The 27,250-nt window shown below is 36.5% G+C and overlaps 1 protein-coding gene across 1 annotated transcript in view; it reads right to left on the reverse strand.

Annotated features, from left to right (window-relative positions):
• LOC114480303 (mitogen-activated protein kinase kinase kinase 11) overlaps positions 1-27,250 on the reverse strand; it is a 79,559-nt gene that overhangs the window by 14,241 nt on the left and 38,068 nt on the right. Inside the window, exons 2-6 of the mRNA XM_028474316.1 lie at positions 26,588-26,768; positions 15,510-15,658; positions 14,063-14,238; positions 10,851-11,097; positions 2,819-2,935 (exon numbers count right to left, since the gene is read on the reverse strand). Of these exons, the coding sequence (XP_028330117.1) occupies positions 2,819-2,935; positions 10,851-11,097; positions 14,063-14,238; positions 15,510-15,658; positions 26,588-26,768 (870 nt within the window). The remainder of the gene's footprint in view (positions 1-2,818; positions 2,936-10,850; positions 11,098-14,062; positions 14,239-15,509; positions 15,659-26,587; positions 26,769-27,250) is intronic.

Below are 27,250 nucleotides of genomic sequence, written 5' to 3' on the forward strand. Positions count from 1 at the left end.
TTATGTCACTTTTCCAATGTGTACGGGCGTACATCAATTCAGATAACTCAGAAGTCAGTTTCAAAAGGGAGAATAAAAGTTGGAAGATATCCATAACTCTTGAGATAAAGTTAAATATATCTTGAACTTAAGTAAAATTATAATATAGATATCTATAATCTCAATTTTTGTCTCGGCAGAATGATGTTATAAATATCTACAATTAAAATTCTGTCTAGCCAGAATGAAGTTTGCGATATCTGCCTTGTTCATTTTGACAAGGCGGAATTTAATTGCAGATATCTCCACCCTAGATCCAGGATAGCTATTTAATGTTAAAACAGCTTCTCATATACACCATAAAAACATTCCAGCTTCTCAACTCTCATACTACTACAGTTTTCTCTGAATGTTTATGAGTTTTTCCATGAAGGCTCTCTCAGTGTGAAAGACGGTTCTTATTTCACATCACATCGTGGACCTTATAAAGCATCTGCGATGAATGTCTCATATGAAGTCTCACCTGGAGCTGTGTTTCCATTACCCTTGGAAATGCACAAAAATCTAAATAGCGCAATAAAAACTGGTAATGGAAAGATCTAAATTTTGAAATATCGCAAAAAACTTTTCACGCTTTCATGAGGAGGAATTTCAGACGTTTCGAAATTGAAATGTGTCGCAAAAGCGCAATGGAAACACTTTTTCCGCAAATACACGTCACAGAACGTGACGTAACTGGTCACATGACCACTTCTCTCCGAGAAAACATGGCACGGTATGTGTAAACAGAAGAGGAGACTGAGACATTTCTTAGCATTATACTTTAAAATTATTAGTGTTCTGAGCACCCGTCTTTCTGCAGCGAAGTCTTGTGGGACGAGATTTCCCAGGAGTTACGAGGCGCCTGCCCAAAACAACGTTAAATGGAAACGCGTTCAAAGCGCAATTATACTTAGTCGACATTTAGGAACATCGATTTAATTTTGCAAAAATCTGTAATGGAAACTCGGCTTGTGTCTGCTGTAAAAAGTTTACAGTTTGCCACAAATATCCACTTTATTTCGGTAGATTTCTTGACATCTGACTCTACAGCTACATTTCTAAATCATACATATACTGTATATATATAGTGACAGCTGATTAGCTGTAGTAACTGGTCAGTGTCAGTTTCTTTTCTCCTGTCATCATATATTTGGGTCTTTCTTGTTGATTTCCCCTGTTATCTTCTTCTGTTCGCCCACTGGCTCCAACTGGCCAAATATTAGATAATTGTTATCATATTATTTAAAATTTACAGACAACAAATTCATTCATTTAAAATCTGACATTACAAAAGAGCAAAATCCAACAGAGTAGCTAAAGATGCTAATCGCCTAACAGCAAGCATTCGTCTGATCTTCTTGTTCTTGGTTCTACACTATAAAACCCAGCTACAGTATGTGGACTAATGCAAATCAAAGTGGCAGTGCTCGGGACACTGAGGAGGGCCCCAGTGATAAATCCGTTTTTCACTGGGAGAACAAACAAATATGCACTAAACACATTTTAATGACAGCCACAGTCATTGCTTTGTGGGTGTCATTAGGAAAAGTCATTAGAAAACCAAAGTAACAAACGCAGGCCGTGATTTAATGAGTAAATGGGGCTGACAGATGTTTTCAGATTTTACAGATTAATGTGTCGCCACTGCCACAAGTGTTCTTAAAGGCAACCTGTGACCTGCTAGGAAGGGATTTTCCTCTAAAAAAAAAATAAAAAAAGACTAAACACCTCATTTTTCTCATGGAAGGCAGGACTGTAAATCTGAAGCTGCTGCTGCTACTACAGGCACAATTAATTCCTAACAACATATTTAAAACTCAGCATACCGCACTGTAACCACTATGGCTTTTAAAAACTATATAGACATCATGTGACATGCATGGAAATGCATGGCTGAATGGCTCCCCTCGCTGGAGGGCTGAGGTAAAAACAGGCCAGACAAAAGGACAGCAGATGGAGGGAAAGTCAGATAATATTTAGACTGGAACGGACCATTGAAAAGGGTGTGTGTCTGTGTGTGTGTGTGTGTGTGTGTGTGTGTGTGTGAGAGAAAGAGAGCAGAGGCCCGCAGGGAAACTGTATAAGACAAAAAGATGAGTGGGTGGTTGGGAGCACATGAAAAGGGAGAATTTGGAAAGCACAGGAATGGGCTGTTGCAACAGTATCTGTGTGTGTATTCATATAGTGGGCGCTCAAGTAGAGTTGTCAGTTATGGCCAAATGAGTATGTGTTTGAAGGTTGGATGTATAAAGAGGTATACATACTCTGTACTCTGTGGTGTCAATAAAAGGTATATTTGTGGGTGCAAAGTAAAATAGCGTGTGCAATTTCCCTGGTTTAATTCTATGGGATATGCACATGATAAATGTGTTTGTTGTTTTATTTTACTCATTTTTTGGAGTCATTATGTGTTTTTTTTTAATCTTTTTGTACTATTGGTTTTTGTTGCCATTGCAGTGTGATTCTGGAGTCATTTTGTGCATTTTTGTATCTTTTTTCGTGTAGTTTTGTGCATTTATATTGTCAATTTGTGTATTTTTTTAGATAAATATTAAGCTTTTGTGTATTTTGAGTAAATTTCATATTTTTGTTGTCGTTTGGTGTATTTTTCTGTAATGTATTTTTTTTTGGAGTAATTTTGTGTAGTTTTGGAGCCTTTTTGGATATTTTTGTGCATTTCTGTTGTCGTTTTACATACTTTTTGTATAAATATTGTTTTGTTTTTTGTTTTATTTTACTCATTTAGTATATACCTTATGTGTGGAGAGGGCGTGTTTTGAGGTGTGTGTGTCCTTACATTGAATGGCTCGAAATCGAGGACCAAAGGACGGCGAGGAGCCTGAACCTAAATCCGGAGAGTTCCGTCTCTTCTCTAGGCCGGGTGAGGCCTGCACAGTGATTTTATGGATGAAATCTGTAACACAAACACATAAACACAACAAGTTAGAAACCAGTCGGAGAGGTCGGCTGGTTTCCTTTTACCTCAGCATGGCGAGGGAGGGACTAATGATTTACAATGACCACAGCAAAACACAGTAGGTTTCAGGAGGAACAATAACATGACTCTTCAAATCATTGTCATTTTTTTTTTTACTAACCAGGAAAAAAAAACAAACAATCAAATTAATGTTAAAAATTAGACCGAGTCTATAGAAAATGTGTGTCTTCCAATTGATCATAATGTTCTTGAAGCAGAACTATCGGTAAATAAAAAATGACTCCAGGGTGCTAATATTAAATTACTATTAGGTCTTCAATTACGATTATAGTAATCAGCATTCTTTTTGGAATTACAATTCAAATTACAATTATTATTTTTTGCCTGAATGTCAATTACAATTAAATTCTAAATGACTAAAGTTCAATTATAATTCATCATAATTACAGAGCCTTTAATAACAGATCAGTTTTGACCCATGTCAAATAATTTTAGTGTAAAATACACTAAAAAATATCATCTATAATGTAATGTTTTTTTCATCTGTTTGTTACCTTGTTAGGCTTCCTAATCAATGAGAATATTGGTATTAATATTTTTGGTGTAGGGTCAGGGCCTTTTTACTGTCAGTATACCCCTAGATTTAATGATTAAATGATCCTGATGATTCACTGAGAGGTAAACTTGATATCAAACATTTTAATAATTATATAATTACATATAGTGTGAGCCACAGAACGGTAACATGGTTCCACAAATTTTCGTTTAATTAAATTGTAATTGGCAATTTTTTGTAGAATTTGGAAACCAATTACGAAGTCACTTATCTAAATTTCAAGAAGCAGGTCAGAGACTTTTTTTTTTCCTTCTAAAATTAGTTTTTTTGCTCATGTTTGTTATACTGTGTTACAAATGCAGAGTCGTAAGGATTAGTGCACAAAGTAACAATATGCACGAGCTCAGATATTTTTATACTGCATTTTATTAGAACTACATTTATATTGGAGAAAAGAAAGGTATATAATAAATTTGTTTGAGATTGCGTGTGATGTTTTAATTTGGGGAAAAAAAATTAAAAGATTCTTCCTGCAATGCACAGTATGTCTACTTCTGTGATATTATGTATTGGTTTATTTAATCATAATAGATAAAAAATAAATAAATAAACATTTTGAAAAAAAGATAACATGCTTTTATTATCAATTTATTTCAAATTTTTAAAAAAATGTTTAAAACAGTATTTGTACATTTTTATTTTCTTTTTTAAACAGTTTTTATTTCATTTTAATATTACTAGACATTTCAAGAAACCCCATTTTATTTCCAGGTGACCCCACATGGGGTCACAACCCCAAGGTTGAAAAACCCTGCGTTGTTTCATTTATTAAGAACTTTTTTTCAGGAAATTTACTTTGATCTCCTGCTATGTTTTGAACGCCTGCTGCCAGTCTTCTTCAGAGGCATCTGCTGATCGCTTTGATGTTTTCTTGATTTCCGAGGAATAATTCCAGTAAGTTTATTTTGTCTTCTTTTTTTTTTTTTTAAATAACTTATTAGACTAAATGAAATTGCAGGAATTATGGGTCCATAGCAGTGGTTCCCAAACTGGGGTACAGGTGTACATTGGAGGAGGTACTCGGAAAGATTTAACATTTAATTTAAAAATAATTAGTTCTTTTTTAGGTTATCTTTTGGACAAATTCACCACATTTTTTTGAAAAAGGATTATTTTATGATGGAGATTACATTTTATCACACTTCTGACAATACGAGACAATAATTAGCTACATTTTACATAGGAGACCATATTAAGTTACTATTAAAGTAATCACATAAAAGTTGCATTGGTATTTTTTAAAAAATAAAATTCCACTCATTGTTTTGAATTTGTAGATTATTAAGCCTGAGGGAATCAACGTTTGAGACACAGTTCGAGGTTTAGGAAAGAACGCTGTTCCACAAACGAAAAAGCATATTAAATTATGGAGTGGAAACCACTGGTCCGTAGAAAATGTATCCACAACCATACAGGTGATCAAATTGATAACAACTAGTGCAGTGCCCGTAGGAAGTAAGTAGCTTTTTCATGGACGTTTACATGGGTGCTTTAATTCCTCTTTAATTCAGAATAAAAGCAAAACCCTCTTGAAACTGACCTTGTAAACACTCAATTCCTAATGCAAATTTAATTCTGAATCGCACACACATACACACATTTTTTTTAATTTATTATCATTACGACTCACCTTAGTTACACATGTTGCTCACTGAGGACACCTGTTGGTCAATATTAACGGGGTGTTTTTTTTTTTTTGAAGGATATTAGACCTACTTTAGTTGTTTTTAAAAGCCCTTTGTGCAGTCACTCCTGTAGATTCTACACAGCTTTCTACTTATCCTGAGTAACCCTGACTACCTATCAACATTGAGCTGTCATTTAGGACAATTTTATGAAATAACTCATGAACGATATCATTGCAGTCCAAACAAATCCTACGTTGCACACCCTTGAACGAAGCAGCAGCCATGTTGAAAGTCTCAGGTCAATCTGAGCCGGATTCACAAAAATATTTGAGGAACGTGCACACGCACACACACCTTGCTTTTTAGATAGATGTTCTTGAAGAAATTGGTCATAATTTCATGGCTGATCATTGTCAATGCAAAAGTTAAGATTATTATGGGAACAGGTGATTAGCTCTAGCAACTGGTCAGTGTGGGTCGTCTTCAGGGTTGGGATCATTTATACTCGTAACCACGTAATTAATAACTACAATCTTGGCGTAATTATATATGTAACTGTCATTTTTAAAATGTTGCTGTCGTAAATGTAATTAAATTGTAATTGAGTTTAGATGACTGACTTTGTAATTGTAATTGGCATGACAATCCTATAAAAATTGTCAATTATCATTTAACTCAAAACCGTGTTACAGTTTTATGTACAGTTCTACACATATGTAGTTAATTATTCAAATGTGTTTCATATCAAATTTTTCACATTCTACCATTTTAAAAAAATGGAAATCTAGGGGTATACTGACACAAATAGGGCTCAGATGTCCACACCAAAAATATTAAAACCTATATTTTCATTGATTAGGAAGAATAACAAGGAAAGCAATAGATCGGAAAGTATTTTACAGCTGATTTAGGAACTGTTATCATTAGAGATGCTAACAGAAAAGCTGACACAAAGTTAACTTTTATTAAGTTATTAATTAATTTCAGCCTCAGTAAATGTGAATAATTGTAACTGAACTTTAGTAATTGAGCATGTGATTGTAAATGACTTTCTGGGGATAAAAAAAACATTGTAATTTAATTGTAATTAGAAAAAATGCTGGTCACTGTAATCGTAATGGAATTGTAATTGAACCTAGGTAACTGAAAACGTAATTGTAACTGAAAAATGGAATTAACCCCAACCCTGGTCATCTTTAACCTCTGTATAAGACGTCCGTTCAGTCTTTCATAACTCGACTCTTATCTTGAATAATTTCAATCTGTTTATATACGTCATGTCATTTGTGGTGGATGTTTTTCAAAAGGAGAAAGGGACCAAGAAGCAGGAGAAGAAGCGAGGTCAGCTAGCAGAGCGTCCGTGGACAGGAAGCTTTGAGGCGTGGCTGGCTGGCTCTCCCCTCTCATCAACCCCCCGCCACCACATCGCCGCCCTGCAGCTGCCGGGGAAAGGCCTGACCACAACACACCAGCACACACTGCATTTACGCATGCTCGGCCCGAAATACACACACGTGTGTGAAAGCACTGCTGCAGAGTATATGCACCAGTCAGCCAAATCATTAGGACCACCTGCGTGATAGGTTGTTGGTTCTTTTAGCCACTTAAACAGCATTGACCTGTTAAAGGCCTTCGCTGCAATGCAAAGTAGGACTCAGTTAAGTTAAATGAAAATATGGCGCAGTTAGTTTTGATACATTTAATAATATATTCCTGTTTTTTCCTGTCATTTTAGAGCTCAGGGTTACAATTCCAAGAGGAATGGTTTATCTTTTCAAAGAGTAAATATTGAAGAAAACAAACATGAAAAGTACCGCCCCCAACTGCTCGAGGTCGGAAAGCTGTTCCTGGTATTCCCCGTGACATCACCTGACTCTGCGTAATATTCAACTTTAGCCGGAATTCTAATCTTTCTGTTTAAGGCCCAAAGTAAACATCTGCCATTGTTTTGCCTCAACTTTCAATCCGTGACAACAGAAATGTGTTGGGAAGTGACTTTGGCAGAGTTTTTGGGGGTAAACACAAGAAATCACAAGAAGTAATAACACTTCTATGCATCCGTCTACAGCACTTCACATCCCACAATGCAATGCGTGAAACTTTCAAGCAACAATTTAAACCTTGAACATCTTTTTCCAAGCAAATAATCTTCGATTTATTGATGTAAAAGGCCTACAATATGGATTTATCTGATTAAAAACTATCGTCTCCAGCAGATTTAATCACAAAATCATAACCAAAAAGAAAAGAAAACTAGTGGATTGAACTTAAAACAAATCAGCACTCCACTTTCGGGGCTTTGCAATAAAACATGTCACACTTCAGCACTTTAAAACATCTAGAAGCAACCTGTGGAATAATTGTAATTAAATGTTAACTACAGAGGTCAATAAGTCAATGATTGATTTTACAAAAACGCTTAGATTTTTCGTCCCGTTAGGGCCCTTTTTAAATCAAAGTGGTCTGATCGTGGCCCAGGATGTGGAATGACTGACGCCCATGGAGTACACTAAAGTTTTGAAAGTGTGCCATGGTATCGACAGTAGGGATGTAACGATTCACTCAAATCCCGATACGATTCGATTCACGATACTGGGTTCACGATACGATTCTCTCACGATTTATTTTACAAAATGGGACTGTAGACAAATTTTTTTTTTTGGGAAAAAAACTAGAAAATACTGTACTAATTTCCTTTTATTTTTCATTGTCAAAAGAATTCCTTGATAAACTATTCAAAACAATGCAATTTAACTAAAAATAAATCTTGAATGAAATAAATAAAGGAATAATACAAATGAAAATGAAGCCTATTAATTTAAATTCTGGTTCTATAATAAACAATGCAAAACTGCATAATAGTTATTTTTCTTTTAAAAGTGCAACTGAAAATGTATTTTGTGCCTTAACAATTGGACTTAAAAAAAAAAACCGTGATTGCACTGATTTACGTCATATTTGTTTGGACCAGCAGAGGGCGCTGGTAACACAGTGGTCGGTTGGCATGCAGATATCTTGCAGTGAAGAAGAGAAGCCATGCTAGCAGACAGAGCTAATAGAAAAACGTGACTTTTACAGATATTCAAGTAATATTACAGATATTCTTTCGGTGTTAAAGGGGTAATGAATCATTTATTAGCATATTTAAGAGTAGAAGGCGGCCAGAAAGAAAGTATTAGCAGACTCTGCCCGCCGCCTACACTTGTGGATCTGCTGGTTAAAAAAAGTACTGCGATTCAATTTTCAGAAAATCGATATCAGCCGTGATACCTATGAATCGATTTTTAACTGCCTTACGATTAATCGTTACATCTCTAATCGACAGTCTTGACTCACCCAATTTATAATGTAGAGGGCGTCATTGGGTGAGTGTTCCAGAAGTACACATAGATTAGTGTCAGGTGTGTTAATGCAGTGACATCTAAAAGCATTGGTACAGCAGCTCACCTAGAAGATGAATAAAATACAGTGACTGAGAGAATATGTTTTTGTTCTGTGAGGGTAAACAAAGTGAAGTGACAGCAGTAAACAGCAGCCATCAGCAGGCTTCATTAAAAAAAAAGAAATAAAAAAAAAAAGAGAGAGGTCCCCCACCCTCTCTCCAATCTCTGGTTTTTGGGCTCCATCATAAGCTTTTGGAGCTGTTGTTATTACTGCTGAGTCTGTAATGATGCTTGAAATGGGATTTCACTTCAAAAGAAGAAAAGCAGGCTAAGTGATAGCTGAGGTTTTGACAACTATCAAAAATCAGTTAGAAGCAAAAACAAAAGCACAGCAGGAGGCAGGAATAAGACGACGAGCTCACACCGCGGAGCTTAGAAATGTATGACTCGAGCCGACGAGGAAGAGTCGATTCTCTTTGATCCAGTAGTACAACAGGTCTCTGTGTGGTTTGCATGTTCTCCCCCCATATGAATGAGAATTATTTGTTCTCCACCTGGATTTAACTAAGAAAACAGGGATTGGTTAATTACTGCATGACTGATTATATTTCACCTGGCAACAAGTTATTCAACCCAAACTAATATGATGGAGTGGTCGTGGACAAGATGTTCCAAATGTCCAATGCGTTATCAAAAAGTAGAAGGTATGTCGAAAACAATCGTAAATGCTTGTGACACGTCATCACTTAAATGGAACGACAAATTTTAACATGTTATTGTCCTATAATCAATGTTCCTAACAACTTTATAAAAATGTGTTAAAATATCTCAATGGCCACAATTACATGATGTTTAATTTGGAATTGGTTATTCCGAATTAACTCATTCGGAATATAAGTCTTCTGCTTTTTGTTTACATGAAAATAGTAATTCCCAAACTGAGGTTTACATGGAAAACCGGTTTATTCCGCTTTAGTTAATTTCACTTTAGGTCTGGGGGTTGGAAAGGCTCTGATTGGACAGGAGGCGAACATGACGTATCACGTAAAAACACACAACAAACCTTTTATTGTCGGCTGTAACACAGAACACCACACGTGAGAACTGTTTTCACCTTTATTTTGATTGTAGTTTTGAAGCAGCAGCTCGATAATAACGCACTTTGGCCCACAGAATCCCAGTAAAACACCGGAAAACAATAACCAGGAATAAATAGCTCTCTACGCTGCCTTTGGACGTAACCGCGCTATGCTAAATGCTATACGTATGTTCAGAGTGCATTAGTGAATTGATATCATGTGACCGCTGCTGCTACGTTATCTAGCTAGAAGTGGGATAACACTACAGTCAGGATGACGGCACTAGAGACAATAAAGAAACTTTTTTTTGAGGATGGGAGACCAACACCTGAGTTACCAGACCTTCAGCAAAGGTAAAGTCAGAACATTGTTCATATTTTCTACACTGAATGGTACAAAAGGAAGGATTGGCTTTGTAGATGATCCTCACAGGCTGTTCCGAGTTGTTGTTGTTGTCATTTTCTCCGTGTTTCTGTGTTTCCAACACAAACAACGGATGCGCTGCCATGTCATGAGATATATCTTGTTGGGAAAGTATGGAGGCTATATTGAATAATTGTTTATGTTTCTTTAATAGTGTTTTATGATGTTGATTTTATTAGATTAACACTTGCCAGCCGAAACATGGTTTCGATTTGCAACGCCCTTCCTTCCCAACCCTAGTGCTCACTGCACGTCACTGCCTCCATTAGTACCAATGTTTTGGTGTGAGAATGGTTGGTGGGTATTGCATTAAAAGACCTACACCACTCTACACACACAGACAGACAGAAGGACGGATGAGAAATTGAAGGGTACTTCAGCCGAGGGTAAACATGAAAATACACCCAATATTTTTAAACATTTAATCATGCATGTCATATATCAAAATGATCGTTGGGTACTATGTTTATGATACATTTTTAAAAGAAAGTGTCTTATGAAGTTGGCCTCATTGGAGCGTCTAACATTTTGGTGCCAGCGACAGCGAGTGGTTTCTAGCGGTTTTGCACGAGTTTCAAAGTTTCAAAATGTTACAGATCTCGCTCACCAAAAGTGTTCTAAAAGTCACATGTCAAGAGATGGCCAATAGGGTGACCCGGTTTGATTACACACACAAATTGTTTTGCGTGTGTGTTACAATAATGTATGGTACAATATGGTAAAAAAAAAAAAAATACACGTATGAACAGATTCTCTGGGTACCTTGAGGCATGCTGATCTTCTCGCCGTTCTTGCTCTTCAGCTTGTGCTTCTTGAAGGTCCCCTTTCTTTTTTTCACGTTGGGCTTCTCCAGGTTCTGGTTGAGGTGGAGGATGAGGAGGCTGAGCTCGCGTTCGAACACCTCCTGCTCCCACTGAGCCAACTGCTGCTCACGCTGACGCAGGAACTCTTCATGGGACTTCTGCTCCAGGGCCGCTCGCTTCAGCTCCTCCTCGCGGCACCTTAGCTCCTATAAAGCGCACGCATAAATTACCATTACTCCACACCTCCGGTAATTGCTTTACGCTTCCTCGTCCATGTTAAAAATACACTATAGCTTTTCTGCTGCAATATTTTTGTCCTCATGAATAATCAAGTGGCAGTGAAGTCTACCTGCCCTGAATGCAAGATCACCACAAATGTAATAGGAAACACTTGATAAAGGTCACCACGGGAGTAAGTCATCATTTCTAAGATCTGGCCTTTTCACCTTCAACAACCAATCACAGCTAAAGCAGAGGAAACTCTCATCGGAACACTGAGCATGAGCTCATTTCTGCACATAGTGGGAGATATATCCATCCCATCGTAAATGAAGACACAGATCATAAACAAGGACAGCCGCCACGCCGCGCACCAAACATCTGGAGTCAGCACAGATTCCTACAGGGGGGATGAGACACATTGTAGTGCAGAGATGGGAAACTTTTATCACAGCAGGGGCCACACAAGAGTGATAGTCTGATCACAGGGCCACATTATCAACAATGTATTAAAAAATAAATGTTAATCAAAAATACAGGAAAGAACAGAGTATTTTCTGTGTTTTTAAAACCAGAAGAAGAAGAAGACTTCCATTTAGACCATTATCATAGTTATAACACATAGTTATAGTTAGTTTGTTAGAACATCATTTAAATTTTCTATTGTTCAATCAATCCAATTTTATAAACAAACCTGTAACTTTGTGTGCTTTCAATGTTAAACCATGGTTAATTTTTGGGAAAACATCATCATATTGAAAACACATCTAAACATTTTACTGTTGATATTATTATTAATGTTGTTATAATTATAAGAGATTACACTTGAATTGACCACAAAACAAAATCTAAATAATAATAATTTAGAAGATGATCATTTTATTAACATACAAGACATTTTGAAGTTACTATTTCATTAGTTTAACATTTCATTGTGTGATCGACACTTTCTGTTATTAATCGCACACTTCAGAGGCCTGAAGACTATTTACATACTGCATTTTAATGTTGCTTTTCCAATGCGATATTGTGTTGCAGCAGCCGGTAACCATTAGAAGACTTTGGTGAATAGAGTTTCCTAATTTACACTAAGACAACATTATGTCAGGCACACAATTCATCACAATACCAACTAACAACAGTCATAGCCTAGAATAGAATAGAGTTAAATGCCATGTGTACAAGTTAAAAACAAAAGGTACAATGGAATTCTTGTGCATGTCCTCGAGTCAAATTGGAAGAAAAAAAAAAACAATTACAAACAACAACAAAAACAGCCAAGACAGTATAAGTAGAGGTGCAAAACAAGGAAAGAACAGAAGAAAGAATAGACGGGTGTTATTGCAAATTCTGCGGCCCCACAAAGTGATGGTTCCCGTGGCCTATTTCTGCATTTACAGCCACTGGTAACTAGGGGTGTGAAAAATAATCGATTTCACGATATATCGCAATTTTTTGGGGGCCGATTTTAAATAGATTTTTTTATTTTTTAATATATTTTTTTTATTTTGATATTTCATCAATATTTTTGTGTATTTGTGCAATATTTCAGTGGTGGTTACAATGCTTTCAATGTGTTTTTGCTGTGTGATTTTATGATGGCAGTGTGTAATGTCTGCAATATTTATGTATACACAGACATTTTATTTTCATATAAATCTGTTCAGATCAGTGTTTAAACTGACACAATAGGAGAAATTATTTTTTTCTTATTTTTGTGCATTATCAGTACCTCAGGGTGATTTATCCTTAATGTTCTCACTTACAGTTGTTACAATGCCGTCATTATGTTGTCATGGTTACTTTGAGACTTCTACACAGTAGTTTCAGTGAAAAGAAACTTGATGCACTTTATTTTATGATGGCAGTGCACACGAATAAATAACAATAATAATAATAATAAATAAGATGTTTTGAAGCAAATAGTTTTGACTCAATTTGTCCTCTGAATGATCAATATCTTCTGAACATATACAGCAACTTGATTTTTCATCTCTACATTTAATTTTGATATTAACTGAGTAATATATCGCGATATCAAATTGTGACCCAAGTATTGTGATACGTATCGAATTGCAACATCCTTGCCAATACTCACCCCTACTGGTGACTGAAGCCTTTAAACAATCACACATTATTGGATTAACTCATCGATTAACTGTATTTAAAGCATCAATTGATGGAATACAACAAAGTCACTTCTACTTTATTATATTTTTCAATCACTTTCCAATAGGGGTGTGATAAGATCCTGTGCCACGAGATCTTGCAAGATTAAAAAACACAAAATGTAATTTTTTTAAATTTATTTATCCATTTTAAAAAAAATTGTGAGCTATCCAAACTTCTATTTGTGACCTGTGGAGGCAGTTATGCACCTTTGCTACATCTAGCCTGCCAGAACCTAAAGCAGGAGAAGAAAAAGAAGAGGAGGAGGAGGAGGAGGAGGAGGAGGAGGAGGAGGAGGAGGAGGAGGAGTGAATTTTATTTCTAGTTTCAATTTGTGGAATTAGAAGTTTATTACAGTTAAAAGAACATGCAGCATGTTGTTAATGACATGCTTGGTCAGGCTCTGTTTGCACTATGTATTGACACAGTAGAACTTTGATTTGGTTTTGCACATAATGCTGTTTGCACTTGAAAAAAAAGTTTTATTTTAACTTTTACACATTTTAGTTTTAGTTTCAATTTGTGGTTTATTAAAAGCTCATGCTTACATCATGCATGTAAAGAGTTCTAATAAAACATTTCAAAATGCATGTGCAACTCGGTTAAATAAAAGTCTGTTGGTCCAGTCGTACATTTTGTCTTTGTAGTTTTCTGAACACCTCGTCTCGTCTTGTTTTTGTGAATCCAATATCGTGTCTCGTCTCGTCAAACAACAGGCTCTAAATCACTACCTTAAAGATGATGCCAAACCAACCGGTTCTTTACACGTATGCCATTCCTCACCTTCTCTTTAGCCCGTAGCTCATCGAACATGTCCTGGATCTCCAGTTTCCAGTCCTCCTGCAGGGAGTGGAAGGATTCCTGAGGCATCGCCTCCTTCACCTGCTGCTCCAGGGCCGTCAGCTGGGCCAGGATGGAGCTGAAATTGGGTCTGCGGTGAGGGTCCTGATCCCAGCACTCTACCATCAACACACACACACATCTTGGCATTAAAATCATTCAGATGTATAGACAACGAAAATGAGACTCATCTTGTAGAAAGACCTTTTAATACGACCTGCTGGGATTGGTTTTCATTTACTGGGATCAAACATCCTGGAATGCTGCTAATGTTTTGTATGCATATGAGCAGCGTGCGGAGTCAAGCTATTCTCTTATTTAAAGTGTGAGGCTTTGTCAAAGTGCTGCACGGATTTTTTGCATAATTCACTCCAGAATTTAAATAATCAGAGGCAGAACCGAACCTGATCCAAGGATGAATTAACTCTGTGCTGCGTTTTCTGCCACTAAAGGTAATAAATATACAATTCATTTCATTGCTGGTCCTGGAGAGCCACTGTCCTGCATGTGTTAGGCAACAACTGCTTCGACACGACTACCAACTCTAATACATGTGTATGTCTTTAACTGAGTAACAATGTCAGATTCAGGTTTGTTGAAGCAGGCCCCCAAAGTGGCCAAATGGATCCAAAAACACACAAAACAACAACAAAATGCGAGAAAAATATGCAAAATGACAAGGAAATTGACAAAACAACCAAAACACATTTATAAAAATGAATCAAAAAATACACAAAATTACTTATGACACACAAAACAAAATGACTTCAAAATTGCAGAAAACAAAAAAAAAACCGAATGAGAGATAAACTAACAAAACGACCACAAAATGAGCCCAAAAAAACACACAAACCAAAACTAAAATAAAAACAATTAGTGTAGATTTATACAAAATCCCATCAAAAACAAAAAAAAAAAAAACTACACCAAAAATACAGAAAAACCTTTCTTGAACGTTGATAATGTGGCCCCCAGACAATCACATCTTTGGCTCCCGCTGTTTATAAGTTTGAGGTAAAAAAATAAATAAAATAAAGAACAATATTACTTTGGAATGACTAAAATGTCAAGTATGTATGATAAAATATATATTTAATCAGTAAATTATACGTCAAATATTGCTGTACGTATTGGTATCGCCACTTCCTAGTTCGAGGAAGCATTTCTGTTGCGTTTCATCACATACAAACATGTTGCACAACGTATCCCCTGCACACACTTCCCTCTCTACGCCGATGGTATGAGCAGCATACAGGAATTGGTTTTCTCAATATCAACACAGTGTTTTAGGGAAATGGAAAAAGCGTGTGGCAGGAAGGCCAGTTTCAACCCCATCTCACGCGATTGCACTAAAAACTGTCCACTCGCAAAACTGTGTTGCGTGTCTCACCTGACATGAGTTGTGCGAAGGGCACGGGGCACGTGGAAGGGATGGGCAGAGTCAGCTTATTGACGGCGACGCCGTAGGCGACAGCGAGGCCGTCGATGCCTCTGTAGGGAGCTTCTCCCGTTAGCAGCTCCCACAGTAGGACCCCATAACTGGAGAGCAGAGACAGAAAAGGAGAAAAGGAACACATCAGATATTCTGGAGTGGGTTTCACATGGGAAAGTAGGGATGTAACGATTAATCGTAATAGAATACAGAATATTTGTAAAAGTCACATTTTTCTATTAGCTCTGTCTGCTAAGCGCATAGCATCTCTTCTTCACTGCAAGAATATCTGCATGCCAAACGACCACTGGGTTACCACCGCCCTCTGCTGGTCCAAACATGTCTTATGTAAATACAGTGCAATTATTTTTTTTTTAAGTCCAATTGCTAAGGCACAAAAACATTTTGAGTTGCACTTTTAAAAAGAAAAATAACTATTATGCAAGTTTTGCATTGTTTACTATAGAACCAGACTTTGACTAGAACTAATAGGCTTCTTGATTTGTATTATTCCTTTATTTCATTCAAGATTTATTTTTAGTTAAATTGCATTGTTTATAATAGTTTATCAATGGATTCTTTTGACAATGAAAAATAAAAGAAAAACAGTACAGTATTTTCTAGTTTTTTCCCGAAAAAAATAAAGGAATATTTTATAATATATCATCATTTGTCTACAGTCCCATTTTGTAAAATAAATCGTATCCTGAACCCAGTATCCTGAATCGAATCGTATCGGGAGTTGAGTGAATCGTTACATCCCTATGGGAAAGTATCAAGCTCACTCAGTATAGTTGATTGTTTAAGGGTTTTGATACAAATTACAATCAAAGGATACCAAAACAGTTTACACACAATAAAATGATTAAAATAAAGTTTTGCAGGGTTTCTGATGAAGTCTGCAATAACGTCATTAAAAATGTCACCGTCTTTTTTAGTCTGTAGATGGGCAATGATAGGCTGTGTTCGAAATCACATACTCTAAACTACAAACTCAATGATTATATAATGTCTACTATCTACTAAGTATGCTTAGGATGGACCGTTCAAGTAGAATATCAACATGTGGTCATTTCATTCATAAAACTCGTAGAAACACATTGAATTCTGAGATTTCTGAGATTTTCAGACCCCGCCATTAGTGTTGGGTAAGTTACTCTAAAATTGTAATATATTTATATTACTAGTTACTTGGATAAAAATGTAATATATTTGTATTACAATACTACTGTTTTTTTAAAATGTAACTGAGTTACACTACTTTGAGTTCTTTTGGTGCAGAACACTAAATAAATCACACTGAAAGTGTTTGAATAGCTTCAGTCTAAGTTTTGTTTCAAATACTTCTGCTTTTTTGTTCCCCATAAGTTATATTTAACTATAATGATCGTCTTTTTTTCAGTGAAAAAGCAAAGCAAATAAGCACTTAAATTAAATATGCATGTAACTTGAGTAACTTTATTTGTAACTAGTAATATATTACCACTTTTCACTTTTGTAATGAGTTACACTACTGAGTTACTTCAAAAAGGAATATATTACTGTAATATATTACAAAAATAACTAGTTACTCCCAACACTGCCCGCCATTGTGCTGCTGACTAAACTTCCGGTTAACTTCAAAACAAGAGTCCTATTAACGAAAGTGTTCAAAACTAATGAAAGACCAGAAGAGATGCTTTTGTTTTGAAAAGGGGACGTTTGATTTTTAGCTTGAAGCAGGTCTCGAGATGATTTTACATGCCACTCGCAATGCATCATGGGCGGTTGAGTATGAGTAGTGTGCCCACTGTGCATACTTAGGAAATGCCCTGATATAGTATACATGATTAGGGTACTTCTGGCAAACTCAATCTTTTCATACTATCTGATGTGATCGCACTACATACTCATTTTGACGTCAGACTTGTATAAGTAGTATGCGATTTTTAGTTTACTGATTTTACTTTGTTTATGGAATTATAGCGCTACCTAGTGGTGGAAAAGAACAGTGTTGTTTAGACACAGGCAGACTAGGTTCTCGTTTTAATTATTTACAAATATGAATCGATTCTTAAATTATCTAAAGAACGATTGTTCACGTTTTTTCAAATTGTAATACAAACCAGGCGAGTCCCAAACAATGGATCTCCCCCTTCTCTTAACCTAGCCTCCACTACGCCACCACTAATCCTAACCCTCGACGAACTGCCAACAGAAAATGCAAGTGATGCATAAACTGAGCCCCTCGGAGTCAGTACAACCATCAATTTAACCCCTCAGAATACCTATAATCAGTATAACGACACAACTGTGTGGATACGGGTGCTTCATAATAATTCATTTATGTATAACACCAAAAAATACATATTGCTTAGGTTTACGAAGAGGTGAAAAATTCACGTGAACTTAAGTGTGGGAATTTTTGGGAGTATTCAAAAATAGAAACTTTTCATGGGAACAATTTTTGGAAATTAATTAGCAATTAGGCATAATTTCTATCATATTGAAACATATTAGCTATCAATGCTATATTTAAATAATTAAAAAACAACATTTCAACAGTTTTTTTGTAAGTACAACTTTACAATGACATGTTTTGTAGGCATCTTGTTTTTTTTTTGTTTTTTTTTGGAACTTGCAGAAAGTACTGGTGAAATAATCTTAATCGTCAACGCAATACCTTGGTGGTAAAAACAGCAGCACATAATAATAATAATTCATATAATTCATGTCAAGCACAAACAATACAGCATTTTTTTTAAATTACTAAATTACATTATTTGATTTAACAATCCTTTTTTCCCCCATAAAACATCAATGTTGAGTAAAATATGAATCAATACACATCTGCCTCATTGCCAAAATATGTTTTCCTAACTATATTTAACATCCCTGTTAAGGGCCAACCAACCTTGCATTTTCTAAATTCCATGTGTATTCCCACTAATTACCATGAATTCCCATTCCAAAATTCCCATGGGAAGTTTTCAACTTGTAATATTCCCAACCCCAATACTGGTAACTGGTGCATCTATTTAGAGATGTAGCGCAAAAAATGCTGTGCATAGCGAAAACTCATTTCCACATTTCCGCTTCCCTGAATAAGCTTAACACTTATTAATGACACATAACTTTACTTATACTGCCCAAATGTGTAATTTAAGAAAAGATTTCATTTGCACCGTAGTGACCTCAGAAATAAGGTTTATATTTATGAGCGCTGAAACAGAAATGCTAAATATTAATGCATGAACTCTCACCAGGACCTGACTGAACATGCTGTGGAGTCTACAGCTCTTTTCTTTATTCATAACTTTAATTATAACTCACACATACACTGACTGGGTGGAAAAACAACGCTCGTCCACTCGCTGCAAGGCCATTTCCCCTGCGCTCATGGTGGAAGCCGAGCGGTTGTGGACGAGATGAGAGAAAATACGAGAACAAAGATGATCCTTTATTTTCAGAGCACGGCTCATCCGCCCGTCTCTGCACACAGAGGGGTGATTGCTGTGGGAATAAGCAAGCGTGGGGTTGGGCCAGTTTGTGAGACACAGAGAGACAGCAATGAACTAAACAAGGCGGTGAAACAGTCCTACTCTACATAATTCTCCATTAATAGCAAAATACGTTTTTGATGTTATCACTGGTGCATGTAGAGGGAAAAAAATAAAGATCAATTAAAACATAGGGTCGGGCAGTGAAGCATTATTCTGGCTTTAGCTTTAAATGTCATTCAGCAATCAGGCATACAGGTATGTGTATATATTGTATTGTTGGGTGATATCAACCCACAATTTTTCATTTGTTTCAAGTGAATAGTGTGGCAAGAACAAAACAAAAGTATAGGCCAGTGGTTCTCAACTGTTCTCACCCTGGGACCCACATTTTGCCACGGACATTAAATTGCGACCCACTTTTTTTTCTTTTTTTTTTTTAGAATTCAACCAACAAAATTTTGTTTTTCAAAAATAGTTTTTGAAAACACACATATATAATATTTTTTCAAACATAAATCTATATATTTTCCTGTCTAACATGCATTTCACAGCATGCCTGTCAAAAGAACAGTTTCTTTCAAAATAAAATACAACATGAGAGACGATAAGCATTTATTTAATTTTGACCAGCTGTCCGCGACCCACCCAGTACAGGTCCGCGACCCACCAATTGAGAATCACTGGTATAGGCTACACAATAATAATCACATACACTGACGCTTGAAATGGAGTGGGGAGAAGAAAAATTTAACAAATAATTAATATAAACAAAATGGCTGCTTCTTATTCAATTTTCTCCAAAAAAAAAAAAACTCTTTAAGAAACCCTCTATTATCATTGCATATGTGCAAAACCACACATACATACTGACCACCTGTCAAGTATCCCTTTTTGGCCGGGAAACTCCCGTATTTTACCCCTCTTTCCCGCCATCGTCTCACATTAGTGTTTTCCCATAAATATCCCGTATTTTAATGTAGTAATAACTAAAAGATGCCTTACTAAACTGAACGCTGTCACTAGCCTCGTGAGATGGCCTGAGTGGCAGTTCTCGCGAGATTAGTGCTGACAGCGGCAAACAAACCCAGAAACAACTCAGAAGAGAGATGATGAATGAAGAAAACAAAATGTGACAGAGTTTATTTTCCTAAAGACCATCAGGATGGGACACAGTTACACGCTCTGTTAGATTAATAACTGAGATTTTAACATCTACCACAGCGGAAGGAACCACGTAAGCCGCCATGAAAAATCAGCCAATCACCAGCCCCACAAATATACTGTACACTGCTTTTAAAAAAGTGTTAAAGGATGTAAAGTCTGAAATAAATGTGTCTAATAAGTCATTAGTTAATACCAGAGAACGCCACATGAGTGAGCATGAGACATTAAAATAAAATATGTAATAAAACATGTAAATGTCAAACTTAAAGACAAGCAACGTGAAATTAACAGTAAATATGCAACGTGTTGACTTGTATGTAAACTGTAAGTATATTAAATAAACAAATGTGCTTCATATACACATTTATGTTTTTATTTAGACTGTTTTATAATTTAGGAATTAGGGCTGGGCGATACATCGAGATTCAAGATGTATCGAGTTTTCTCTTTTGGCGATATAGTAAACTATAATATTTCATATATCAATATATGTATCTATATTATAAATATATATATATAGAGTGGCTGCTTTTACTTCTCAGAACAGAAAGTAAAGCTCAGTTAAATGGATTCCTGAGTGCGCCCTAACCCTGAACTTCCCCATACCAAGCTACACTACAGAACTCACTCACACATGCTGTCCCTTACAGGAGAAAAAGCCAAAAGTGCCATATATTATGCAGCTGTTTGTTAATAAATGAGCCCGTGTGGCATTTTACATCAGCAAATTTAACCCAGAATTGTCTTTCTGGTCAGACTTCATTTGAAATAAAATGATCATGATTTACATCATATATCACCATTTTGAGAAAATATATTGAGGTATCACATAATTGTATTTAGTAAGTGGTTGACAAGTGGGTATTTTAGATTTCTTGTACACGTGTCTTAAGGGGATACTGGAGCTTGGTTGGGCGGGTTATTTTCAAATACCAACAATGGTAATGGCAATACCACAAGGGTTAGTTACACCTAATCCAACTGTTCACACAACATGAATATAATCAAACCTTATCATCTTTGTATTGTGAACAGACATTTGAAACTTTCCACCACACACAGACATACTGTAGAAAGACTTGTAGATCCCGTCATCGGAACCACAAAGTTCCCAAATCCTCTAAAACCGTACGACTGATATTCATGAGAAAACGTATTTTAATATGAACAGGTTATAAATAATAAGTAATTTTACAATATCATACATTTTTAATCATTTTAATTTGTGAAAAAGAGGATGTGTGTGTTCAAGATACGTAATGTATTACATTTTTGTAATTCTTGCCCCATGCTACGACACAGTAGTTTAGGTATGGCAATCTTTTCTCAATAAAGTTTTACCAAGAAGATTATTCGGAGTCAAAGTCACTGATACAAATAACACACAGGCACAATATCAACATGCAGGGTTCTTGCCAGCGCTGTTGAGCATAGGGGACCCCTACAGTGGGATTTTGATTCCCTACAGTGTGATGTCTCCCCCGACGGTGCATTTCAACCAGCGTAGGGGGCTTTTCTGTCATTTATTCCTTTTCTAATCGGTGCCGTTGTAACAGTTGTTGCACACTTGGACACAAAAGGGACTTCCAGGAGTGAATGGGTTGTTCTAAACTCAGTTTCTAATCTTCATAACCAAGTAACATTTGCTCGGATGCTCCCGTCTTCACCCGAGGACCCCTGCAGGCACTTAGCTGCCCCCGATGATGCCTGTGTGCATCCTCAGCTTTGTAACCGTAATAACCGGACATAGCGTCTAGCGACACATGAAATTGCTTGTCATGTGTATAACTCGCAACGGCACATCCATAACAGTCCCAATACTACTGCGTCTCCCGCATATGTGATACTTCATTTGTCTGAGAGTATTATTAGTGGAGGACCTATACAGAGTAACTAACTACATACATCATGAACCTTCACCAATTCCACAAATAACTTTTGGCTTTAATGTAAGGCAGTGAGAAAGATTTAAAAAAAATAAAAATAAAAAAAACAACTTTACTTCACAAAATTTGACCCTCGGAGAACTATACATTTAATAATGTTCCCCCATGGACCCCCATAAAACACTTGTGCCGGCCAAGCTCGCTCGCGCTATGCGCTCCCCCTACACTGTGAAAAGTTCCAGGTGAGAACCCTGAATTGTCTAGTTTTTATGGTCCTATTTTTTCATTTTTTGTAAACTGAAATAAATAAAAAAAAATCCAATCAATCATTCTGAAACATGGTTTCAATGTTCTTAAAGATATTTTCTCTTCAGATCCCTGTTATATAAATGCTAATTTAAATGCAACACTGCATGAAAGCACTAATGAAGTCCATTTTTATAGCATTCGCAAGGAAGTTTTAACAAACAAACATAATCAAAGGACTTTTTTCTGTGGAGATGTGGCCCACACACACACACACACACACACACGCACACGCGCACACAGACGCACAAGCTGTGGTTGGGTCGGCTATGTAGCCTCCTCCTCCGCCTCTCCTGCAGACAATGGGGCAGTGTGCGGTATACATGTCCCACAACAAAGCACAGAGCAGTTCTTTGAAGCCACGCCATCACATGGTCCCTGTGGCCTTTGCTGTAATCCATCACTGTGGAGCTATGGCTCTTCATCAGTTTCTCTGCTTTGCACCCTCACCTCATGTTTTTTACTGATTCCCATTCCATGTTGGACGTATCCGGTTTCAGACGCTCTCTACAATCTGCACAGTATGACCACTGAGCAAAGGCTACGGATTAAAATGCATAGTACACGACATATCAGATATTACCCACCGATATTTGCCATAAATGCAATATCTGTTGCTATTGGTAGCGGTTTTTCAACTAATATTAAAAAATCAATACTCCATACTATACATTACAAACTCAATGAGTATATACTGTCTAGTAGGGGTGGGCAATATGGGAGAAAAAAAAAATCACGTTTAGGTATTTACTAATAAAACAAACCAATTCACCTACTAAAAATAATTGCCCTAAATAGAAAAAAGGAATAAAAGATATTTTTAGACAAGGTAATTTTCAAATATTTTTTAAAATGTATGTAAGCAATTCATCAAACTGGTTCCAAGTACAATTAACATCAAACAAAAAAGCTGAGGAGTTATTTCAGTCACACAGTCTTTTAATTTAACTAAAGTGGTGTAGCATTAGCATTAGCAACACTTGCTACATAACAAGGCAGCATATCAGTCTCGTGATTTCTATTTGTTTTTGAGGTAATACATTCATATCAATAAAATCCTACTTTAAGCAGTGTTTCAACGCCTCATTTTACACAGTTTAGACAATCATATCCGGATGCCGAAGTTACGAGAGGATAAGTCAAAATGTTGGGTTGTTGGATGTAGTAACCCACACGCTTCATTACACCGTCTCCCAGCATCATAACCTTTTCGAAGTGCCTGGTTGAGTTTTATTTTTCACGGAAATGTACCCACATCTGTGGGTAAGGTCATTTTTGTGTGCGTGAAACACTTCAAGGATGACTGCTTCAGCAACCTCCACCAGTATAAAGAAGGATTTGCCGAAAGACTTTGTCTGATTGAGGGTTCAATTCCTTCAATCTTTGGAGACGATGAACAGAGCACTTTGGTAAGCTGTAAATAACACTAAAAAGTGTGATGATAAGACGTCCCTGTCATTGTTTTGTTAGCATTAGCAGTTGCACCGTCTTCAGACTTCATATGTTAGCGCTGTGTGCTCGTTTTAGATCCTTGATGATATGGCCTACGTGATTTAATTTAAGTCTAAAGTTTTCATTAGTCATTTCATTTTGCCGTTTTTGTCTTTGAAAAGACTGTATTAAAATGTATTTTGTGACGTTAGCTTGTCGCTAGCGTTAGCGCGGTGCTTGTGTTAGCTCATTTGTTAGGGTTCTGCAGGTTCATCATCTTCATTTTCATCTCGCTCCGCTGGGTCAGACTCTGGCTCAAACATGTAAGGCTGGATGGACAAGTCTTCTGTTGTTGACATTTTGTAAATAACGTGTGAATAAACATTTTCTGCTGCTAGATAATCGTATCTCATCTATCAAACTACAAAAATGGCCGAACAGGGTGGAGTTGAACCGAGTGCCACCTCTGCAACCTGAAGAGGGGGCGGGGTATGAAGTGTCTCATTTGCATTTAAAGAGACCGCACCAAAACGAGTTGCTCTTAGAAGCACATTAGAAAAGGGGTAGAATAGGGGCCTGTGGAGCTATAATAATGAGGAATTCAGACCCAAGCATTGCAGTTCCGCTTTATATAGACCACAACTGTATGATTTACATGTTAAAAGGAAGGATTTAAAAGCATGACATGTCAAATTACAACAAAGTCATCTTAATGCGCTTATCAAAATATAAAATTCATAATAATAAAAAAAAAAAAACAACAAGATCCACATGAACAAGCAAAATGAAATCTTTTACGTTTTATTTGGCAAGCAAAGTTCAGTTTGCTAACTTTAAGTCTAATTGTGTCTGACTGATGAGCATAATTCTCCTCTGCACATCAGCGACATCTGGTGGCGCCATGCCCCCCTGGTCCCTAATGCAAAAACGCCACCGTTACCTGGGGTTTCCACTGAATAAGTCACCGCTGCCATCCGGCAATCCCCACCGGTTGCGTTTTGAGTGTGCCACGGTGCAGTGCGGTTGACGTCACGAGACCAAGGAGTTCTCGCGATATTTACATAATCGCACGAGAATGCAGTTAAAGAAAGTATGATACACTTGTTTATTTTTTTTAATAGTGAATTATAATGACATATGTAATAATAAAGTGCAGCAATGTTCACAAACACGTACAGATAGACGGGCATTTATGTGGTAATAGAGCCAGGGAAATAGATTGAATGACATAAAAAAAATGAAAAGAGAAACATTTTTAAATCAATAAATAATGATAAAGGGGTGACAGGGAAACACATTAACACTTTTCAGACATATCAATTACATTTAGTTTCACAGCTTTTTTGTTTGTTACATGTTTTGAGGTATTAGAATATAAAGTTTGTGGAAGAGAATGGTGTTTTTTGGATGTAAACGGACCAGGGGTGGTGAAAAAAATAGACAATTGATTAATTGCGATTTAATTATGAACACATGAATCAATTCTTCAATTTGCAAAAAACGATTTACGCTTTTTGCAAATTGTGATACAAACCAGGCGAGTCTTCTTGTTTGGGATACTTCAGTTACACTGAATGATGGTAAATGGTTGATCAATAATTAGCAAAAACATAAAATCAATTGTTAATAATCAACAATCTGTTTGTAATCGAATGAAGACTTCAATAATCGGAATTGAATCGGGAAATTGGGCTGATGAAACATTCTCACCACATTGCCATCACACTGCTTAAAGCAGTGATTCCAAAACTTTATCTGCTGCGCCCCACTTTGAAGAACAAAATAGTGAGACAATTAAAAAATAAATAAAGAAAATCTTGACTATTCTTCTTCAAATTAATAAATTTTCTATTTCTCATGCTCAAGGTTCAGTAAGGCCATTTGGATTCTGCCCACATTCTTGTGTACATCTCTGAACTCTGGTATGGTTGATACACAATGGGTCCACTGGAGGGCAGCTATGAGTCAGTGGTTTGCTACAACAATGCCAGTATGTGTGTCTGCCATGCAGGGATCAGAGGAGGCAGCAAAAAACCTGCTCCCAATGTATTTATTTAAGGACAAGATAAGGATGTTTCATGCTCCAGGGTAAAGAGAAAGGTAAAAGATATATGTTGTAAACTGAGGCTTTGCAGAAAACGTACCTAAAGATTCTTACTCTGAAAAATAACCTCCCACCAGGGGGTGTCGGAGCAACCCAGGGGCAACGAGGGGCTTGCCCCTTTAAAATGCAATAAAATTGTCAAACCAATAGTTGAGTGTCACTTGATGTATTGGGATGGCTTGAAGCGGAATCTGCATAAATCCTCAATAAAAATAGTTGAAAATTGCAGAAAATATGAAATAATCAAAAAGTACAAAACTAAACAACACTTTGACACTATAATTGCTAAAATTATGTATTATTAATTATATATTACCTGTAACTATATACATATAATTATGTTATTTATTATTAATATATTATTTAATTATAACATTATCAATTGTTTATAGTTTAGTATCATTTGTTTATGATTAAAATTATTTAGAGGAAGGGGTATGACATCATGATGTTAAATTAGCTAATCATGGGGGACATACCAATACTGGTTAAATAATATCATTAAAACTTTAGTCTCGTAAAACAAGACTAAAATCCAAAATAATTCGGATCACTACAATTAGACTCAAACTAAAAAACATATTTGTCTACTAGAACTAAGACTAACTGATGTTAAATAGTTGATCCAGTTATCCAAAGGAATCGAGAACAGGGAACACTCACCTCCAGACGTCACTCCCCTTGGAGAAGGTGGAGGATTTGATGACCTCGGGGGCCATCCAAGCGTAGGTCCCGGCGGTGCTCATCTTTGTGGTTTTGTGCCATTCTCTTGCCAAACCGAAGTCAGTAATCTTCAATGTCAATCCTTCCATACATTCATTCTCTATGGGCTGAGCCAGAAGAACTGCAGGAAGGAACAGATGAAAGCTATTAATCCAATGACTGCAGTCTGCACACTGCCCTGAATTTAAATGATTTTGCAGCATTTTGTTCTGTGTATTTAGTATTTCAGTATCGCTATTTCCCTCATTTCCTTCTTCTGTTTTCATGATACTGCAATCTAAACAATCAGTGGGGAAATGCATTTCCTGCATCAATCTGTTTCCATTTGACGGACCAAAATAAAGATGCTGAACCAGTCTGCTCTGATGCATCAAGTGTGGCATACCAGTATAAAGTAAAGGTTTGTGTGGTGGTACATGACAGTCGGGCATGTCAATGTATCAGAAAACTCGCTCATCAAGGTCTTCACTGGGTGGAAATATTGGGGACCTTAAAAGGAAAGTTGAGCAGCTCCTGTGTCAGTATTAAAGCAAACAAAAAAAAGTTTGGAAAGTACTGGAAATGCAACGTAGATATTGAGACATTAGAACATAAAAATTACTT

Source organism: Gouania willdenowi, chromosome 18 (assembly GCF_900634775.1).
Source record: "Gouania willdenowi chromosome 18, fGouWil2.1, whole genome shotgun sequence".
Lineage (NCBI taxonomy): Eukaryota > Metazoa > Chordata > Actinopteri > Blenniiformes > Gobiesocidae > Gouania > Gouania willdenowi.